Source organism: Vanessa tameamea, chromosome 7 (assembly GCF_037043105.1).
Source record: "Vanessa tameamea isolate UH-Manoa-2023 chromosome 7, ilVanTame1 primary haplotype, whole genome shotgun sequence".
Classification (NCBI taxonomy): Eukaryota; Metazoa; Arthropoda; class Insecta; order Lepidoptera; family Nymphalidae; genus Vanessa; species Vanessa tameamea.
In genome coordinates this window covers 6,967,026-6,990,481 of record NC_087315.1, presented here as the reverse complement: position 1 = coordinate 6,990,481, position 23,456 = coordinate 6,967,026, and the positions used below count along the sequence as shown (strand labels likewise).

General features: G+C 28.8%; 3 protein-coding genes across 3 annotated transcripts in view; 1 reads left to right on the top strand and 2 right to left on the bottom strand.

The window, feature by feature from the left end:
- Positions 1-23,456, bottom strand: part of LOC113401217 (signal recognition particle 19 kDa protein) — a 232,267-nt gene that overhangs the window by 112,402 nt on the left and 96,409 nt on the right. The gene's annotated exons all lie outside the window — the stretch shown is intronic.
- LOC113401248 (putative carbonic anhydrase 3) lies at positions 1,352-16,699 on the top strand. Its single transcript, XM_026641083.2, has 7 exons — positions 1,352-1,604; positions 14,150-14,194; positions 14,330-14,494; positions 14,652-14,790; positions 15,089-15,194; positions 15,772-15,999; positions 16,186-16,699. Exons 1-7 carry the CDS (start codon positions 1,559-1,561, stop codon positions 16,429-16,431), a joined length of 975 nt encoding a protein of 324 aa, XP_026496868.1. The 5' UTR covers positions 1,352-1,558; the 3' UTR covers positions 16,432-16,699.
- LOC113401249 (coiled-coil domain-containing protein 12) lies at positions 17,111-18,526 on the bottom strand. Its single transcript, XM_026641085.2, has 3 exons — positions 18,218-18,526; positions 18,023-18,143; positions 17,111-17,385 (listed from the first exon to the last, which is right to left on the bottom strand). The coding sequence occupies exons 1-3, from the start codon at positions 18,364-18,366 to the stop codon at positions 17,173-17,175; spliced, it is 483 nt and encodes a 160-aa protein (XP_026496870.2). The 5' UTR covers positions 18,367-18,526; the 3' UTR covers positions 17,111-17,172.

Here is a 23,456-nt window from a genome sequence, read left to right as displayed (position 1 = left end):
TTTCACTATATACTGATTATTACTTCAGAGTCCCCCGTCTGCCGGCATAACCCTATTCTAACATAGCCTTCTGCCGTACCTACTGTCAAGTATTATATATAGGTAGGTACTATCTAATCGAACTAATATCGAATAGATTTAGGCAGTAAAGTTTACTACTTTTTACTGATATGATATGTATATTTCTGACACATAATGGAGCCTTTTCTGTATAAACTATCGTGCGGGAATCATTAAATATATTTAAATTTCATAATAATAATTTAAAAATAAACAGTAAGAGCCTAAATAACTCAGTTTCCTGAATAAACCTGGACTGAATGAAATCTTGCCACATGTATGCCGCCAATCAACCCCTACCTAAGCAGCGTGGAGGACCTAAACCTAAGCTTCGAGGCTGTTCCATTTGTACATTTATATTTACAACCTTTTTTAAAGCGTGTAAGATTCAAGTAACTCTCGTGATTGGCTTATATTAGCCATTGTGTTGTTAATTTATTTTTTATTATTTAATTTGATATTTTATGTTCATAGATATTTCTTGTAGTTCATTGATTTAAAATATTAATTAAAAAAACCTGCGGATTGTAAAACTGCCAACTTTATAGATTTGTGGAAAATAAAACCTCTCGGCACAACTCGGAATTCCAACCCTAATGATCTACCTACAAAAAGCCTATCACTATCTAATTTACAAGACGAACCGGGTAGTTAGGCCTCTTATAGGTAGATATTTCAGATAACTTTACCTTTACAATAATAAAGTATATCTAAAAGCCCTTCTCAGAAAGTATCACGGTTTCACGGTCTCTGAATATTTTACCGCAACAATACCTTGTATTGTGTTGCGATCACTTCCGAAGGGAGTGAGCTAGTTATTTATAGATCCTCAAGAGACCTAACATTTTAGGTTTGGCAGCGTTCAAAATTTAGTACCTAAAGGAATGTTTATAGTATTACTATTATAACTATGGACAGAAGTGATCGTTGAACACTTTCTTATCATTTAAAATTGGTTGTTTGATAAGTAAGCGGTCAGAGAATTTGTAATTATTTTCTTACCATGATGGAGGATTAAGAAGTGATTTTGGAAACCAATGGAAAATAATGTTAAACATATATATGTTTACGCCATGTGCTATTTCGTATGTTATATCTTTATAAAGTTCAAAATCAAAGGAATAGTATGAAAACAATATTGAGAGTATAAAGTTAAATATCCATCAAAATAATTAGGTCATCTGAGTCAAAATATATGTGAACATAATTATTTAATTTTTATAACCCTACGCCTATAACCCATTTTACAATAAAAATAAATTGAATATTCTTTTCGGAAAATTTTACTTCAATAACATCTGTCGTCTGTATAAAGACAGGGCGGTTATAAAGCAGGGACATCGTTCGTCACACACAGTTGTCTGGTCACGTAGTAGAGTGTTGTCTCTTTACCGGGTAATATGTTTTATGCGAAATACGTATCATAAATAAACAATATAAATCAATTTCAGTGTATCTTGTCCTTTGACGTCAATATTATTTGTGTAAAAGTGCCGTTATGTGGTTTTTAATAACAGTTATTGCCGGTCTCGCACTTTTTCAAGGTATGTTTAAAATTTTCATATTTTATGTATCCATAAAAAAAATATAAAATGCAATTATAACCGATCTTTGACTGTATAAAGAAAATATGTTAAAGTGTTTTTAACTAAAATTCATCATCAACATTGTCATTATTAAAATATGCTCTTGGTTGTTTGTATTATTATTTATAAACAATAGCATTATTTATATAAATAACATCTGAGTATGATAGTTTTTAATTACATAAATGGAATTCTTCTAAAATACTTTATGTATGTATATTAGTGTCAAAATTATTCATTTACATAAATTGTTAAAATTTGCGATCTGTAGAATTAAACAGTGAAAGTTATTGTATTTTATATTGCATTTCTGAGTTCGTTAATGTAATATTTTTTCATGTAAAATTTACTTAGATTTAAAAAACATTTTTACTGAAAAAATTTAATAATGTAATATAATAATAATAGTAATTATTTATATATTTCGGAAATCATACTGGATTTTTTTATTAATCGTTAATTTACTGAAAGTGGAATTTCTTAAATATCTAAAATATAAATAAGTAATCGTTTCCTTTCACTAAAGTGACGCACATACTTTAATCCCTGGTTTAGTATAAAATAATATAAAAACGTATAATATGAAGAATGAATTTCGAACAACAAAAGAAATATTTTACGTAACATAGTTTTTTTCTTAATTCTTGGTGTCCATGGTAGAGCTGAAGCTAATTTTTTTTTGTTATGTCGTAAGGCCCGTTTCATTTTCTAATTCTCTACTTAGAAGTTAAAACCGAAATCATAGATTTTTAATATAATATGCTTTATTTATAGCGATCAACTATGTTTGAATATCCAAATCCAAATAAACTCAAAATAGGTAGGTGTTATGGTTCGTTAAAATTTTCCTTTAATGCAGCTTTACCAATGATCCTATTTTTATTTAAAATGTTTGAGGAAAAATATTACAATGCATTCCTGTTATTTCAATACTTAGCATTTTTTTATTATTATTATACTTATTTTATACTAAGGATAATAATACTAATAACTGTAAAATAGTATAAAGTTTTCTTGTTTTATCTTATTTCCAAAGTACATTTCGCCAGTTCTAAGTCTGGTTTATGTATGTTTTATGCAGACGTAGGTAAAAATTGCTTAACTTTCTAATTTCCGATATGAATTTTTTAAGTAAGTTAAGGAAATAACACAAACTAGCGTTTTATCTTCAAGTAAATTGTCTGTAGCGACTATTACTTAAACAGGACATATCTAGGTCTAAGATCGCTGGCGCAACAATACGCCTCTTTAATCTTTATCACGAACTAAGCCACTTTCACTCGAATAAGTGGAGAGATATAACCAGAAGTAGACTTTATTAAACTCGCTTTAGCGTATCTCGTAATAGCTTATTTGAAAATCTTAAATGAAAAATATATAATAATTCAACGAAAGCTATTTTGTAAAATGAATCAATTATAAAATTCTCAATATATATATAATTTTGACATGTCGATAATTGAGTTTGTTTGTGTGTCTTTTAGATTATACGTCACACGGCAGCTCATACTAATTCGTTTAGATTATATATTTGATTATAATGTATGATTAACACGCGTCTTGATAATTGGCAATTCGTTTATGTACAAAAAACTTGCGTCTTTTCTTATAAAATTCGGTAAGTAGGCATTAAGAAAGATGAATTTATAATTAAAAAATAACACGTTCGTCTCGATTTCCAACGGTGATTGTTAATGCAAAAACGATTACTCGTCTTTATAGTAAAGAAAATAATGATTTCAAGTGTTATGCACACATTTAATTTAAACGTTTAAGTGGTTCACGATGAAGTGGAAATTTTAAGAATTATTGAGTTTTTTTCGTACGCTACTGTAATATAAATAACTTGTTGGTCCAGTGGCTAGCTTATAAGTGTGCAGATCTCGAAGTGCTTATTAAAATCCCGCACATAAAAGTTTTTCTGTCAATACACATTTGCCGGGATTTGGAAATTGACAGTCGGAAAGTACGTAATACCGTTGGTCCTGCGTCTGATTTCTTTCTGATCGTGTTCTATCAGAATGGTTTAACGAATATTGAGATATTGGAATATTGAGAGTGCCCTTCTAATTGCGCAGCCACTTGTGCACTAGAATACGTCCTACGTAGTTGGCTAGTCTCTTGAGTATGGGCACAGTGGCGGTAATGTTTCAGGAGGACAACAATACTACTGTATAGAATCAAGCGATCTTTATGCCGGTAAACACTGCGCTAAAAAGACTATATCTTATCGCTGATTCTACAACATGTTCGGAAAACGACCAAAATTAATATGTCATTTATTCTGTTAACGCTTAATACTATGTTATAAATAAATCATTTACTGTGGCGTATTTATAAAAGATAGATATTTGCTGCGATATAATTAAGTGTTTACAAGTTTTTTATTATAAATAAAGATATGTATTAATCAAGAACTATTAGTAGTTTACAATAATGTGCGTTGTTTACGAAAATATAAAGTTTGTTATCTTCATTCATTGTTCCATTGGAATAAACTATAGGTTGGTTACGTTTTCTCTTTTAAGCTTACAATTCTGCCAACTTGCACAAAATAGTTGTAGAAATCAGAAATGGAGGACGGACTTTCTACAATATTTATTACATTTTGAAAATCACTGAAACAGTAAATGATGAACTGAACCACTAAGAATTACATTTACCGAAACTAGGATGACGTTATGTTGGAAACCTGTACCATGCTACTTTTTTTTTAACCTGGCGATCCTTGTTTGTGTACAAAAGACAAAAATATTAAATTATTGTTTTGTCATCGGTCAATGAAGGTGTGTCATTTTTGAAATAAATTTACATAGCTACATAAAGGTCCAGCTAATAAAAGCGTGTTAATAAGAGTAATACATATTTAGTAGATTATATTTTGGAGTACCGACTGAGTAGAAAAATAATGAATAACAACAACGTCAAACTTATAAGCTTTTTTTGAAATATATGTCAATGACCTCTATTTAAAAATTCGTTATATACTGATTATAACGACAGTTATTAGTCTATGCTAATCATAACGGATATTGTAGAATAACTTTAAGAGTAACAAAGCAGCCTTTGTATCGACAAATTCCATTTGTGGCGAGATGCAGTTATGACCTGATCATCGGTATAAGTGATTTGAATGTATTTACTAATTATATAATATAAAAAGCTTTAAATTTATTTCGTCGTGTATTTATTCATATAGACTTGAACCTTAATTTTAGTCACCCCTAAAACTAATTTTATTTCCATAATTAAATGAGTTACAATTTCATATAATAATGTATACAACTTAGAACAGATTATATGCAAATCACAATCTTTATTCAATAAAGAAGGATAAGAATTACTTATTGCGTGTCAAAAAACTACCATCGGTTCGGGAAGAAATAATTTAGAACTCCCAAAACAGGATTATATATTTTTTTATCAAAATATAATATTTTTTTACTTGAACGGAAGACGCGATCGTTCTATTTACAAAGTGTGCTATCATCTATAAAGTCGTTAGTATTCGGCAGGACAAAAGTCTTTTTTATATCGACTGCATTACTCCAAAGTAAAATACCGTAAGATTATAATGTAGAATTAAATGTCAAGCTGGCCGGATCTACATCAGTTACAGTTACAGTCTATTTTTAAAGGGTGAATTTAGAAGCACGTTTTAACACATCTTATGTTTAGAGCAGTAAATTTGTTACATTGTATTTTTTACTATTTAAAAGTAAGTTATTGACACTTAACCATCTATGTGTACCATTTTAGAGACATCAATGATCACATGGTCATATGTCATCAACAAACAATACTATCTCATGAAATAAACATTATGATTTACAGTATTGAATTCAAGGCTAACATAACATTATTTACTTCGGCGAGGGTAGGAAAGACTGATTATTTCAGGGATTTGGTAGTTGAAATTAGAGTAGCATCTTTGAATCTGCCATTTTCACAATTAATATTTTTTCTAGTTATTTTCATATTCAAGCACTTAGCCAAGTATTACCGGCTGCAATATTTATATTGATAATGTATATACTTAGATGTAAAAGAAAAGTAATCCTTTTTAATTACTTTTTGTCATGGTAGGAAATAAAATTAAATATAGTCAGTCCGACTAACGCAGATCGCATTGGTAAGACTGATAAACAACACAAAGATATAATACAATGTCAGGATAAAAGCCTGAAAATGAATAATTAATTTAATTTTCCCTTTAATGATTTCCACGTTGACCACCGCTTGTTTATTAATAGTATAACTAGGTTGTTATCCCTGATGTTATACTTATTATTTTAATCATCTAAACAAACATAACAAATCTACCTGTTTAATGATTTTGTTAGAAATACGTTTTTTTCTCAAATAGATTTATACGTTAACAACAACGAAATTAAATTCTTGGCTTGGAATGGATGCTTTGTTTGATTCTAACAACATTTGGAATTGAACCAAGAACGTGTTTTAATATTATGTAACTAATCTATATGATGTAGAGTCTGGACCATAATAAAATATCAATATTCGCACTAAAATAAAGTCGAATTCGGAAATTTAATCATCGAAAAAATATCGACAAGTCGACAAGAAAACGCACACGACGATAATTTGCATAATAGAAAAACTTTGTGTAATCATAGAAAAAGTAGCGTAATTTATCGTTATCATGAACCAGAAGCATGATCGCTCCCTCTACTTACGATACAACGCAGTATGTACATCATTCAAAAAATGTTATTTAAAACAAACATCTTACCAAATTAGACTTGTAATGTATTATTATTTTATTTGTAATACTACTTTTATTAGGCAGATTTGTGAATGCATGAATATAGCTATTATTTACTTTATATAATCAAGTTATTTTTTGAATAGTTAAAAGTAAACAGCCCGTAAATGATTCACTGCTGTGCTACAGTTTTCCCTTCTCTTTTTACTCTACACCGAGGAGGTTTGGAGCTATTTCCAACACGGTAAATCGCATTCTACAAATATCTAATATCCATCACCACCGACCACGAGATTAATTATAATTCAGCGGTGATTGCCTGGATTGTAATCTGCGATCTTCTGTTAAGATACATATGTTCTACCACACGACTCAAACATTGAAAACATAATACTTATACTTAGTACCTGTTTAACATAGTATGGTGGAAAAATTACCTTTTTTATCGTTAATATGTTTAGCCGGATATAGCAACCGATAATAGTGTTAAATATTTACAAGTATTTAATACCTGGTTTATGATTTACTAATTTATTGCTTGCAAGACGTGCTCTACTCCCAGTTCATACAGCACGCTCTAGCGACACATTAAGTCGATCATAGTTTAAACATCAATATCTTTCAGATAAGCAGATAGTTATTAGCGGGACTACGACTGTAATCCTAATATAAATTGTTGACTCAAAGAAATACATAATGTATGCATTGTTTTTTTTTGTGGCTAAGGAATATATATTAGAAAATATTACATCAAACTCAGGATTTATGTTTTGTTAAGTCATAAATAACTGTACTGCTATCTACTTGTGATTCGTCTAGTATTTAATATTGATGTCTATCATATTTAGTCTAAACATTATTTAGTTTTACAAAAAGTTACCATTTCTCTGCGCTGCTATTTTCTAACCTAGATTTTTTTGTAATGATACCATCCACTATTACGGTTAAAATATTTTGAATTATGTAGTAATATAAATTTTATACAACCTTAAATTGTTTGATTCAGGCATAACGCAAAAATTGTCGACACAGTTTAATAAAACTTTTTCTGTTTCAAATATTATAAATTTAAAAACTGTGTAAAACACTTATGAAAAATGCTCGTTAAACACGAATTACGAAACTAGGACTCCGTAATAAACTCAAATCAACGAGGCCGCGGGTTTAAAAGAAAGCATAGTTTACCTACTCGCAATATATTCAATTTACGTTCAAATACGGTTTGACATCCGCGAAGGCTATTTAAGTATATACATATAATTTTTTTGCCAGAGAGGTGCTACATACTTTTAATTGATTTAATGGGCTACCTTTTCATCGTGTTTTGTAAAAAAACCTTTCTATGTGGTTCAGTGAGAAAACATACCGCATAAATATATTATACCTCATAAAATTTTCTGTTTTGTTGTTTAAATATAAAACAAGAAAACTAATCTGTATACACATACAATTAGATCAGCGCGCTATCCGTGAGAACTTGTCTGATCTTGACAATGTTATCCATTATTATAACATTTGTAGTACCTAACAAAGACTTCATATATCGCTAATTCAGTTTAATAACGGCAACAAAAATTATTTCCTTTGCCTTTAACGATGTTAAATTATACGTAAAGTTAATAAATTGATTGGAGATTTGATAAGCGCTGTGAATATATTAAATATAATAATTAAACCTATTTATTTTTATTTTCTTTTGTTAACATATAAAATATTAATTAACAATCAGTTAATCCCAATTTAGAAATATACAAAATATTCAGTTTAAGGTTACGATTGAATTGATTTACCTAACTAATATGTTTCCATAAAATATATATTGTGAGAATGAGTTGAAAATTCTAGAAACATGTACTGCTTATTAAATATACTTATTAATAAATAACATTTTTAAAAAAATCAACTAGTAAGTATTATATATATATATATATATATATATATATTTAGAGGTATTTTTAACACTCATAAATATAGATATAATATAATTCATATTACGAAATTATTTTCACAAGAAATCGTTATCGAAGCCCGCCGCTCTCATTATGACGTGAATAATGAATTGTGCAGCGAGTATGTTTCATTGAATATGCCATTGCTATTTTATTCAGTGCGGCCTTTTTTCCTGATATATATAATTATGTGTAACTACACATAATATACCGTATAATATATAACTGACTTAGAATATTAAATACTATAGGTACTTCTCATGTATTTATAAGAAGTCAATTATTATTTGTAAAGTTAATTGCCGTTAGGATCGTGATCTTTGCAAAGAGTAATAACTAAAAACAATATTATCAATTCAAAATACGATTATAAAGATCTTTTTTGTTATGAGATATAACTTAGGCTCACAATTTTATACATAGTATAGATTCTTCATTGCAATATGTATTTAAACCACAACCGAAATTAAATCAAATTTATAAATGTTAATTTCCGGGTTAATAGTTAAACACGCATTATTCTCTTTCTGCCATCATTGATTTAACATTTGCAAGAAGGAGACCATTTATAGGTAACTAGCGACCCGCCCCGGCTTCGCACGGGTGCAATGTTGATACTAAATATAGTACAGAATGTCTTACAACGTTCATAGCTTTTTTTACATTAGATAATACAAACCTTTACGTCCCTGCATTTTAAATCTGTAATATCTTCGAAAATATTCATTTGAATAATATGCTGTAATGGGTCATATTGATCTATATTAAATGCACAATGTACTTAATCGGATCACCATTAATGCTGTATTGCTTAAAATCGCTTCGAAAATAAGCCATTATTTCTCATAAATAATAAAGGATAAAAAATGGTTATTGTGGGTTATCCCTAAGAGATAGACACATACCATCGCGGACTTTTTTGAAGACCTTTTTAAGGTCTACAATACTTTCGTACATTATATTGATCGATTTCGTAGGGTTCAGCCAGCGTTTGCAATGTAAGCGCAAAAAAATGTCTTTATTTACATCAATTTAGAAACCTCTAAAATTGTTTGTCAATGTTTCTTTACTATATTGTGCATGTATTATATACATAAATCTTTCTCTTGAATCAATCTTCAAAATCTGTTGTGTAATTTTAAAGACCAAAGCATACACAGGCACAGACAGCGGTAAGCGACTTTGTTTAATACTATGTAATGGAGCATGTTTTTAAGTCACCAATATTCAATATGAAAATAATTGAATAAAATAATTAAATAGGTGATAATATAAACAGATTGTTTTTAATAAATCAGTATAAGTTTCCATTTCAAGGTAGGAATTTTTATAGTTAGCTATTTGTGTTGTGTTTGTTATTATAATTATGATTAAATTAGCTATACGTACCGACTTCGCCCGTGTACTGTTACGGCACGAACGAGATATTTATAGTCAAACAAATACTTATTTAGAAAGAAATATTACAATATTTACCCTGCGATATCTCCGACTGTAACAATTCAGCCTACCCGATTCTAATATACCTAAGCATGGCTTCCTTTGTTCTAATGCTTTTTTTAAATTACTTTTTTTTCCATACATCTTAGAATACTCGTAGTAGATAACACAAATCGTTGTTCTAGAATTAAAAAGTTCCATGTTTTATATTTTTTTTATAGTGTGAAAGATACATGGACAAGAGATCACTTTTAGATATTTAATTAAGGTCGATTTTGTTAAAAAAAAAACATGAATGTAAAATAATTATGATATTTATAACGTCGTAACTTCTATTAAGTATTACTAACTATTCTAGAACAAAATTAACAATTCTTTGTTATCACGGTCGTTTTTATTACACATATATGTGAAAGTATAAACGGTTATGTAACACAGCTGAGTAATATTTTTGTGCAAACTACCAATTAAAACAATGTAAAAAGCTACTAAGGAGTCAAGAATAAAAAAATAGTTTTACGTTGTGTCGCAAGACTTGATACATTCATTATACGGTCATGGTAAAGTATACAATAAGTACTACAAGTGCTATTGTGTTGTTCTGAGATTGTTCCAAATTAACCTTACTTCCGAATTAAGGTCTTACGATTATTAAGTAATTTGTTTTTTCATTAATGTCATGGGACCCACTTCAAATCGAATCGATTACTAACAACTGTCGAGGCTAGTATTGTACTTAAAGTTTATGTAAATATTTTACCGACAAATATATTTCGATGAGTAACTTGAACAATTATATTAATGTGGAATTGTAATTAAATTTAAAATAAGCAAAACTTGATGATTGAAAAATTAATCAATAAAATGTGAGTGCTTATCCACGATACAGAGCAATTGTGTAGGATGTCGTGACCGGCAAATATATTTCTTATAAGAATATGATTTATATGATTTATAAACGATATAGATTTTATCACTATTAGATATTTTAATAGGATTTGTGATGTTCAAGCATTTTATTGAAATCGAAGTTTCATATGACGGTAACGCACACAATTTAATAAGATATAGTACTTCTGCCATCAATTTGGATAAATAAATCAAAATATAGATATTTATTAATATACTAAATATTTGCTTTCTTATTATTATAATAAACTGATAATATATAGCAAAGGCCACTTACAAGGGAGGGAAAGCGGCGGCGTGGTGCTTAATGGCAATAAACCGCGTCGTCCCGTTCGCCGGCACGACATACGATTCGGTCTTAACCCCGAAGCTCGCCAATTATAATTTATCTTGAATAAACATCCTAAATAATGGCCATTAGAAAATGTTTTTTTATTTTATTCAAAATCTTCTCTAAACCATTTTTATCTACTAAATAAAACCCTAATTTAAAGCAAATTTGACACATGCGATACTTAAAAAAATTGCTCTGCTCCAATAATATTATGTTTAGTTATGTACCAAATTGTTACGCAGTCGTTGGCAAGAAGAGAAGGTCAATGTAAAATTAAATTACTCTTATTATTTTTATCAATGAACTTGATACGCTTCGTTAAAGCGAGATGGCTCAATATTGCTCCACTTTTTTCAAGCAATTAAACCTTAAAAACTAAAACCGCCAATAAATGCTACCCGCATTTATTGGCGGTTTAGGTTAACAATTCTATTATTTAAAATTATTTTTTGTAAATATGAAAACAATTGAAAGTTTATAGATAATTTAAATAAATAATATACTTAATTTGTTTGAACACGGCTGCATTGATTGATAAATAGAAATAATATGTATAAACTTAAATTGTATATTTTTTTTTAGTTAAGTGCTATATTAAGTAAACATAAAGAACTTATAAAAAAATCTAAAAGCTCTGAATATTATTGTAATCTTCAACTTTCTTCAAAGAGCTCTATTCAAAGGTACCTATCAACTTGCCTTGCCTATGTTTTACCATAAAACACAACTTTAGAACTACTTACACCGTGTAAAAGAAAAACTAAACTCAATAAAAAATTTACACCTTGAAATATAGACTCAAGGTGACGATATATTACAAAACCTTAGATTCTAACAACTTTGTTTAAAGTTTCTTATTAAAATATAGAAGTGTTACAAGTGGAATTATACCTGCATACTCGTAATAACTGCTTATGGCAAATAAAGATGTTGTGTTAAAAAAAATAATAAAAATATCGAGTCATCGTGTCATACAATAATAAAAACGTAGAAAAAATACATATAGAGATACAATTTGTAGTTAACGTATGAGAGATAACTAAGTAAGATAAGTATGCAAGTTATGCAGTAGAGTAGTTATAAAAATATTAATATTGTAAAGATAATTGTTCAAGTTACACCATACTACATACCCATACATAAATAAAATCTTAATTTAAGAAAATACCTCGAAACTACAAGTAAGAATTTCTAAAATATAAAGTAAGTAATAAAATCTTACGCGGAAACTAAAAACGTGCTACAAATTAAGATGAATGGGCAACGCCACGTACTAAAACCACGAAAAAAAAAAAATAGTATTTAAATGTAGATATTCAGAGAAAAGCTTATGTGCACAACTCATTACTATAAAAACAAAGAACACGCGATAAAAGTATAATCGAGACAAAAGTGTTGAGAAGACGATAAATAAGGTATAAAATTGGGTAGATGACAATAATTTCTTCTAAAACTAAATTAATATTTAAGCAAACAACTTTTATCATTTGTGTTTTTTTTTAGTATTTTAAGATATAATCATTATCAATTAAAATAATGAAAATTTAACCAAACAATGGTTTTTAAGAATTCAATATAAAAATATGCTTTAACGTGTTTCTCATGCAAAAAATCATTTTAATTTACATATAATTAAAAAAAAAATGGATTGAGTTGGGAATTTCTTAAATAAAAATAAATATAATTAATTTTTGGCGTGAGATTATATATACGTGAGAATTGAAAATACTAATTTTTATTTTTATATATAAAAAAACAATCAAATATTTTTTGTTTAAACAAACAATCACAAATATGTCAATATACAATATACATATATTTAATAGTTTTATCTGTAACAACACGTCATACAATTAATATAGAACACGTTTTTCTATTATATATAGTTACGTAATTCAAGGGGGAATTTTCCGGTGCTAGTCGAATACAAAGGAACATGACATACTTTAGTCAAATTACATGCTATTCAAATAGTGGTAAATTCTGCAAGATAACAATACAATGATGATTGTGATTCGGTAAATGTTAATCACACTTCGAATCGGATCTTAGTTAGTAAAAATACTTTTATAATACTAATCAATTGACTGATTCAATCAATATACCGCTTCGGTACCGGTAGGAACTACTGATAGTTGACTGGTTCGCTGAGAACGTAATTTCACAAATTACAGTCATCATCTCATTAGCTCAGAAGATACTACTATCATATGTCTTGTTAAGTAATATGGGAACAGGTCATGATCAGATGTGACGCGAGCCTTACGGTGGCTGAACAACAATTTACACTTAAGAGCACAGCTTAAGAGGTAAACTTCTATGAATTTTACGGTTAGTTGGTCTCCGATTTTATTTAGATGACTTACTAGTAACTACTAGTCAATAACAATTGACCATGTTCAGAAATCGGTCTTAGAGAGGTAATTTCATCTTTATTAGATACAAAGATCGTATATAGAATTAGATTAAATCCTGACCAAGAATAAGGTTTAGGACATAATTTTGTTTAATATTGGAAATTTATAATATTTAATATTGTAACAAGGCATTAGTTATGTCTGTAAGCCTTAGTTCAATCTATTGGGACATTTGCACTTTCTGAAGGCGGAATTTTGCATAACATTGAAGTTTATTATAAATTTATCTAATAGGCGGGACGTATTATAATGTGCCTTTGCCTAAAGATAGGCCACGTGGCAAGCCTATCGAATGCATATCATATGCGTCATGCATTCTTATATCATAAATGTCAACGTAACTCTGTCCGTCTGTTACGCTTTCACGGCTACGCAACTAAACCGATTTTGATGAAATTTGGTGCGAAGTAAGCTTGAGCCCCAATAAAGGGGCTTCTTTTTAATTCACTCCCCAAGGTGTTAAAGTTGGGGATGAAGTTTTATAAATTTCGCTCGGATAAAGCTAGTACTAATAAATACATTAAAGTATTGTTAAAACGTGCACTAAAATTCTAAGTTAAACAATTCTAATTAATGTTATAAATGTGAAAGTGAGTTAGTGTATATTGTTACGCTTTCACGTCTTAACTACTCAATCGATTATCGTGAAATTTTTGACGCATTTTGTCAGAGGTAGATAAAATTCGATCGGAATCGAGTAGTTTATAATAAAACTTATTTATTTACAGTACCCGAGCATGCGTGCGAGGATTTTGGCTACGATGGAGTTATAGGTATGATATATTAATTATTTTCTTGAATTAAACATTTTGATGAATAAACATTTTTAACGTCTGTTGTTTAATTTTAACTATGATCAAAGCCTTGTTTTGTATTGAAAAACTTTATGTTTAATTTAAATATTTTAGGTCCAACGTACTGGGGAGATAGGTACCAGGAATGTAGAGGTAAACATCAGAGTCCGATTAATATAAATGTGCTTCGCGTTAAGCAAGTTGCGTTGCCGGATATCGCGTTCGTCGGCTTCGATGACTCCATAGATGACGTACACATCACGAACAATGGACACACAGGTAAAAAGCAGTAAATGATCTATATAAACATACCAATCTAATACATATACATAAATTATATAATATGCTAATAACATCACTGGGTTAGTATATACCCAAATTATAAATATTTGGCCAGAGGTTTTTGGTAGGGTTTAAAATGTACGTGTGTTTCCAGTTTTAATTGAAGTGGAAAATGAGCCTCACCCACGAGTTAGCGGAGGCCCTCTAGACGGTGCCTACGTGTTTAGTCAGATGCATTTCCATTGGGGAGACAACGATACTTTCGGTTCAGAAGACAAAATTAACCATCGAAGGTTTGTATTATTACTGAAATTATTGTGATTTATTAACATTGACATCTTCAAATTAATAGACACTGTTGTTAAATAGTAAGTAAGTTTTTAAAAGAAACACACAAAAGATAATCCTTGGCCTCACGGCGTTCAAATATATTTTGTTAATTCTCTTGATTAAGCTATGCGAGCCTTAAAATTTGTTTATAACTTTATCTAATCTACAAAGAGACGAAGTATGTATATGGACTTCGTTATATATGTAAATTGTGTATATACATTAATAACAAATATCTTATAAATATCTTATAATTTTCAGTTTTCCAATGGAATTGCATATGGTTTTTTACAAAGAAGAATATAAATCCGTGAAACAAGCGATCAAGTATTCAGACGGCCTTGCAGTTCTCGCCTTCTTCTATGAGGTAACTTCTAATAATATCTATATACTATATGCCATCCTAGTTTGTATTCATTTGTTGCATCACATTTTTTTTTCAAAAAGATTATTTTTTATACGAATTTAGCGAAATTAAATTATTGAAATATTTTAAATTAAAATATTAAATTTCATTTGTATAGTTATTAAGCAAATACGAAAAAGAAATGCAATAAGACAGGTATTTTATTTTTTTGAAAATTTCTTCATAATTGGAAATATATCTGAAAATCAAACATTTATTTTTAAAAAATATATTTTTTTGCATAATTAAATGATTTCGGAGTTACTCGAGCATAGATACGACTGTTCGCTTAAATATCTCCCTAAGCACTTGCAGTACCTAAATAAGTGTTTATACTAGTGAAAATATTTGTACTAGACTAATACACTTATAATTCCTCTGAATAATTAAACGTAGGATTTAAATAGAAATATGAATGATGATTTATCATATTTTATCATTTTAAGTACATACTTAAATGATGCTTCGAACATTATCTTAGCACTAAGTGTTACTGGAAGTTATCTAAATTTAAACTATTATACTTAATTGTTGACAGTTGGATCGCCACAAGCACCCAGCTTATGATGATATAACGTCTGCTCTGGGTAACGTGACGGAGCCTCACACGACTATCGTAATGAGTCAGCCATTCTCATTCCTCAACATTTTACCTTTGGACCTGCGGCGATATTTTACTTACAGAGGTTCCTTAACCACACCACCTTGCTCTGAAGTGGTGATATGGCTCGATTTTGAACAACCAATCAGATTGGCGCATGACCAGGCGAGTATTATTTTTATGATTAAAACCAGATTTTTTATACCTTTATTGTTTTGGAGTGATTCAGCCACTTAATAATTATTTTTAAAAAAAAATCTTAATTTCATTCAAATAATAAGATTGGAATAATTGTACTCCTTGTTTTTATTCAAAAAATTGAATTATATTAAATTATTTAAAAATTTACAGATCGAAGCATTCAGGGAATTGCGTTCAGCGAATGGAAAAATAAGGCATAACTTCAGACCTATACAACCGATCGGCGATCGAGTAGTATTTTATAATGTAGACAATAATTACTTTAATTACAACGAGATTGATGATCCCGATGAGGCTAACGCTGGAACTAACCGTAGAAAAAAGGGTCATAATTATAGTAACATTGTAAGAATAAATCTGTACATTTTCGTTTGTACATTGTTAATAATGTGGTGATTTTTAAATGGAATCATTATTTTGTTAAATTTTAGTGCTTTTTATATGTATAGTAGGTATAAAATATTGTGTAAAGATTCCTGGATTTCCATAGAGGGTATGTAAATAATCTATGTCATTTTCTTTATAGTTGATGGTATTTTTATTTGAAATTTATTTTTAAGATGTATATAATGATAATCTAGAATTTATTTTTAATTAAATTAGATATTTACTTCACTATTTCTAAAACTGATTTGTGAAATGATAAACTGTGATAAAAATAAAATTAGGTTTTTTTCTTGATTTATAAAAGAATTATTTAAGATTATTCTAGATATCAAAACATCTTTAGTATTTACATATGTTATTATTTTAAAAAAATCCTACACTAATAGCATTTTAATTAATTTTAACTACTAGTGTATTTTAATAAAAACTAATTTCATTCATTCATGGCCAATATAAATCATCGATCATGGCAACATTGTTCATCTATACTGTCATAAAAATGAAGACTGTCATTAAAATGCTGAAGTTTAATTTATCCTTTCCCCTTTTGCAGGTTATACAAGATCTTGATAATCGTTTGGTTATATTATTTAGTGACTTCTAATTATGCAACATTAAGATGAATTCATTATTAAGTAATGTATACTTATATATTGAACGGTGGTTACAAAGTGAAAAACCAAAAATATTCTTATGATCTAAGTTTATTTCTTATTTATTTCAAAATAAATTTAGTAATAATAATAAATTTTAATCATCATCTGTAGGTTTATTTTCATTCATAGTAACCATAGCGCTTAAATTTTCTTCATTACCTTGTTTAAGTCGCTCCCAAATTAATTCAGCTATTGCTTTCTGTGTCCTTCTCTCTAGTTTCTCTAACTTCTTAGCAACATCTCTTTTTAAATCCCAGTCTGGTTTCCGTGGAGCTAAGCTTGATATATCCAAATCTTGTAATATCACCTGGACAGTTAAATTGTCTTTTATAAGCATACACAAATACAGACTTAAAGAGTGCACAATGAAATGGATAGCCTTAATATTTATTATTAGTGAAATACTTTGTAATAAATATACTGTATATGTTTTATTTTTAAATCAATATTGTTGGCCAAATCAATAACTATAAGAAATATGTAAGGCTTGGAGCCCTTACATATTTCTTGAGGTTATTTTTCATGAAACCATTACATTTATTTTTCTTAGTCAATAATTTTACTTAGAAAGTAAAGATTGTTACCTAATGTTACTTTATTTAAAATTTACATACTTTATCGATATATTTTACATGAATAACATGTTGGTGTCATGACTAGATATAAGGCTGCAGATCCCTTGGTACTGAATTAAAACTCCAGGTAAGGCCAAAAAAAATATATTGTGTTTTTCTATTAAAAAAAATCTCAGCAGCAAACTAGTCTAGAAGTGTGAGCACACAATACCTTGAAAAGCCCTCCCATCTAATTATGAGAACGAGGAAATAGGGAGTGTACCTGTGTTTGCACACACACTTGTGTACTATAAAATGAACTGTATAGTTGGCTTATCTTGAATGCGGTATGAAATCGAATTTGAAAATGAATTCTTAACTCTATTTTACCTTCTCTTTGCCCGCTTCAACTAAATCTTTGACTTCTGCTTCAACTAAAGAAGGTTGTGCATCCTCTATTTTTTCTTTTTGTAGAGTTTCATCTTGAGGTTTATAACTCCTAAACTTAGGCCTGGAAAAGATTATATTTTTTAGAATATTATGATATAATATGTTAAAACAATTAAGTTACAATTAAGCACTTACTTTGGAAGCACAATTGGTTCATTTTTTGTGGTATTACTTGAAGTATCTTCGTTTGGCAATTTACGTTTAAGACTCTTTAATCTTTCTTTTCTTTTAAGTGCTTGTTCTTCCAAATTACCCACGCTATCCATTTTATTTAACACTACCATAATAGAATTGCTACTTAGTAACTATAATAGGGTATCGAAAGATGTTGACACCTCTTTCAATACAGTCGCATATTCATCACAAATGTTATTTAAAATTATGTTGTAAAGTATATTTTTAAATTATGTTTATCGATTGATTTTGTTTTTATTAATAATTAGCGAAGAAATTATTTTTGGGAAGCTTATGATTTAACTGTCAGTGCCAACTGTCAACTTCAAGTAACGAGTTAGTGTTGCATATCGATAATCCACTATCGATAGACTATCGATAGTTAAGGTGTAAGCGATACTATCGATAGTCTATCTATAGTATTGTCACGTGTCAATACTATCGATAGTATCGATACTATCGATAGTATCGATACTATCGATAGCTTCCCATGAGCAATACTATTGATAATATCGATAGTTTTGCAAAAACCATTACTTTTAACCAAAACTCTCGATAGTATCGATAGTTTTGTGCTATCGATAGCCAGTAATTTCCGATAGTATTACTTTCTCAAGATAAGTAATTTAGTAGGCCAACTATAGTGAATATTTAAATAAATGAAATTAAATTTACCACAATATTTGTTTTTAGAATTAAGACATTTTGTGCGGAATAAGGAATAATGAAAAATTTTAATGTGAAAAATGTTGTCAATATTTTTTTGTTTGATTTATAAATAAACATTATAAATACTCATAACATTAAAAAAACTTTTAGGAGGACGGTGGCATTACAATGAAACTTTTTTGTAGTAATCTTGAGTGTAGCGATTAGAATATATTACGAATACATTACTTACATTAAAAAATTAATACTGTAAAAAAATCGCTGGCTATCGATAGTCTAAAACTATCGATACTATCGATAGTAGCAATAGTATCGCTACCAATAGTATTGCTTACAGAGAGCTAGCGATACTATCGATAGTATTGCTCACGGAGAGCTATCGATAGTATCGATAGTATTGATCAATACGATACTATCGATAGTACTATCGATATCCTGAATAGTTTTCGAAGTCAACTATCGATAGTAAAACTATCGATACTTCTGCAACGCTGTAACGAGTACCTTATCTCCCATAAGATACTCGTTACAGTCTATTTACTCTATTGTAAATAGACCTCCCATAGAGTCAATGAATATATCATTGCTAAATTATTTATTATATAAATTTTGGATAATATATTATTATTTAAGAGTATAAAAATAATATTTTTTCGAAATAAATTCGTACAGTTCAATCTATAATGTTTTTAATGGAAGAAAAATACTTAAATTTTTCCGTTACAGAATTCTTTATTAAATTACACATCTTGAACCCAGTGCAGTATATAGTATATGGCAACAATTAGGTGGGTTGCTATTGTAAAAATATATTTTTTTATACGATTTAACAACTTACTTGCTTGTAATTTTTAAATCGATCTACCGATGAAAAATATCGAATAAATTACGTCGATATTTCATCTCATCACATTAAAAAGGTAGCTTTAAAATATAATTAGCTAGTATCTTGAAAAGTTTAAATAAAGTACAATAAAAAAAAAGAAAATTATAATAAATTTTCATTTTCATCGGTTTCGGTTACGGTAACGAATATATTTTTATTTCGGATATCCGATAGTTCAGTAACTATAACGAATCTCCATAACATTTATGTTACTGTTTTAAATATTTCTATTTAAGTATTTATGTTTACACTAGCTGTTACCCGCGGCTTCACTCGCGTAGAATATGAATATATTTACAAATTAACTTAAAATATCACGTAAATTTAAGACCTTTTTGTATACCACATTGGTGTGTATTTCAGCCCTTAGGGTAGAATATCCAGAAACGCTTAAATGCGAATCAACTCATTTAATCGGTAGCCCAAAAATAAAGTTTCATGCTTCTAGACAGACTTCCAGACTAACCTGTATACGGAATGTTAACCCAATTTCCCTCCTTAGGCGTAAAATATCCAAAAACGCTTAATGCGAATCAACTAATTTTTAATCGGTAGCCAAAAAATAAAATTTATTGCTTCTAACTTTAAAAATGACGGACTTCCAGACTAACCTGTATACGAAATTTCAACACCTATTTTTCCCTCTAGACATAAAATATCAAGAAACGCTTAAATATGTATCTACTCATTTTTAATCATTAGCCCAAAAATTAAGTTTCATTCTTCTAAATTAAAAAATGACGATCTCCCAGACTATCTTATATACGAAATGTCACCCCTATTTTCCTCCTTAGGCGTAAAATATCCAGAGACGTTTAAATACGTATCAAAACATTTTTAATCAGTATCCCAAAAATAAAGTTTCATGTTCCGAACTTAAAAAATACGGATTTCCATACAAGCGTTCAACTCCTATTTCACCCCTTTAGGGGTAGAATTTCCAAAATTCGCTCCTTAGTGGGTGTCATGATATGTTAGTTTATAAGTGTACAGCCTAAAGTATAAGTTTTATGCTTCTAGTTCTAAAAATGATACTTTCAACAACCTTTCATCCCTCTTTTCAACCTTTTACAGCACTTTTTCCAAATAAAAAGTAGCCTGTCCTTTCTAAGACTCTAGACTATTTGTGTACCAAATTTCATTTAAATCGGTCCAGTAGTTTTTGCGAGAAAGCGAGACAGACAGACAGACAGAGTTACTTTCGCATTTATAATATTAAGTATGGAAGTATGGATTAATACTTAGAGTATACAGTTATTTATCCTCTAAATCAGGGTAAATGTTTTTAATGATTTATTTGTCATTTTGTTGTTGCTTTTAATGTTTCAATATTAATAGCATTATTTTGGCTCCTTCGACTTTTTTTAAAATTTAATATATTTATATCTATATCTTGTCTATCAATTAAAACCTCAAAAAAAAAAGTATTTCAATCCACAGAAACATTATTACCAACTTGTAATAAGATTTGAAAGAGGAGTCCATTTTTACATTGATAGTCACCCAAATATGTTTCATTATGTTATTCATGTCTTTAATAATGTGTTTCTGTGAGTAATTATAATTTACTATACAATGAGACCGTATAACAAAACCCTCATCTGTTATTTGAATATGGTAAACATTATACTAAGTTAGATAATAACATGTACATTCAAAAATTATAGATTATCTTGATAAATCACAGGTCAAATATTTTTTATTATTTAACAAAAACTAAATCTGAATTAATTAGATGATTAACTTCTCAATTTGGTTATTGACGGAAATCAAGCAAAAAATGTTCAGGCAAAAGTTGGCAAGTTTTTCAATTCGGTCCAAAATTTTGTAGACCTTATTAATTCAAAATCATTCATAAAGGTATCATTGTTTTGTGTTTTTTTTTAAATCGTAGACGAACAAAGTTTGTATTGTAACTTTCTTCGGTCGTGTCAGATTGCTGTAACACCAGATTACGATTTATGAGATTGAGAGAAAAGTGTGTATCTGGGTTGCACTTTCGTGCGTTTAATATGCTAATGGACGTCATCATCATGATAATAAGTTATTATTATTATTTATTAAGTTTAACCTAAAACAGAAGTCTCTATTGAAAATTATGTATTCAGTATTTCAAGTTTGAGAATTACAAAAAGTTACATTATATTAGGAATAGGATCTTAACGAAAAGAGTAAAAAACATAATGTTAAACAAAGGCATACAACATGTTTGATTTTAGTAAATTGTAAATTTTAATGCAATTTCAAATAAAAAATTAAGTGAAACAGATGTCTGTTAAAATGAGCTTTAATAGTTTCTACAATTTTTGTTTAAACTTTGTAAAATTATTCCTTTATATGATTATAATAATGATACAAAGTACTAGAATATTCTTACTATATAAATATGTAACTATACAAATATTCAAAAACTAAAACTAAACTTGCTATTATCATGCAAAATGTACATATAAGATTATTAAGTATACGGACGATAAAGTTTTTAGCTTGCTGGTCATGTAAGCTAACAAGCTAAGCTGTTGATATATATTATTTTCATGATATAAAATTGATATGTATATAAATCTAAATATTAATAATTGAAATAATTATTTATAGTTATCCTTACTCTTAAAATCGAGTTCTTACTTCATACTTTGTACAATTTTAAGATTTACAACAATTAACAATTAAAATTTGACAATTATGTTTATATTCCTTTTTAAATTAAATCGGACCTTTTTTAGCGTCCTCATATTCTGTTATTTTTTAGTTTTGTTTTTATTAGACGGAATGCTGGAGAGCACCCGGACTAACTGATATGTGGTTACCTGAGCCCACATGCAATGTGATGTGATGTAGAATAGGAAAACAACTGTACGGCAATGATTAGGTTTTGATTCGATTGCGATAAAGTGTCAACTTTTAAGAATTGGAAAATCAATAAGCAAGCAATACAATTTAGCAAATCAGATATAATACGCAAATCTAAGGTGTTTTTATTTTACTCCTTTTCCAATCGGAATACGCTTTATATAGTATACAGATGGCTAGTGCACTGTTATAATAACTAATGTAAAACATCATTTTATAATTATGACTATATGATTACTTACTTAAATAAAACATTGTTACATTCAACATTTACTGCAGTTATTATAAACTACTGTTACAGTTACTTATGGCAAAAATTACTAATATAAAATAAATAAATTCTTACGTTAAAAATTATATAATGTTTTGTTTTTATTTCAAAAATTAACTTTCAGTTCAGATAGTTCAATCCACTAAAACACGCAGGTCTTTCCGCAAGGTGAAAGCGCAGGTTACGGAGAGTTAAGCCTGAGTCAGTTTCGAGCAGAGCCGCCAACTGCCAGGACAGTTTAATTACGGTAAAATATCGTAATCAGCAGAGATATACTGCCTACCTACTTATTGTTAAAAAAAAAACCTTTACAAATATTTATAATATATATTTGAGTATCATGACTTTTAATTAATTTCGTAAGTAATTTATAAAATATTTTGAGTTCATTTTCGTGGCAGCACTTTTCTAACAAAATATTGTTTCGTACTGATGTTCTATTCTAAGCTTTTAGCTTATAGTAAGAGATTATGATAAAAATAATAATTGAATAATTAGATTTTGCTCACAGAGGTAGTCTG

What these genes read in the sequence shown, in the direction of transcription:
- LOC113401249 (XM_026641085.2), bottom strand. Translation starts at nt 18,366, where the DNA reads ATGGTAGTGTTAAATAAAATGGATAGCGTGGGTAATTTGGAAGAACAA. An exon ending in GAACCAATTGTGCTTCCAAA is followed by an intron (nt 18,144 to 18,217) that starts GTAAGTGCTTAA and finishes AATCTTTTCCAG; the next exon opens with GCCTAAGTTTAGGAGTTATA. An exon ending in TTGAAGCGGGCAAAGAGAAG is followed by an intron (nt 17,386 to 18,022) that starts GTAAAATAGAGT and finishes TTAACTGTCCAG; the next exon opens with GTGATATTACAAGATTTGGA.
- LOC113401248 (XM_026641083.2), top strand. Translation starts at nt 1,559, where the DNA reads ATGTGGTTTTTAATAACAGTTATTGCCGGTCTCGCACTTTTTCAAG. An exon ending in TGGCTACGATGGAGTTATAG is followed by an intron (nt 14,195 to 14,329) that starts GTATGATATATT and finishes TAAATATTTTAG; the next exon opens with GTCCAACGTACTGGGGAGAT. An exon ending in GACAAAATTAACCATCGAAG is followed by an intron (nt 14,791 to 15,088) that starts GTTTGTATTATT and finishes TATAATTTTCAG; the next exon opens with TTTTCCAATGGAATTGCATA.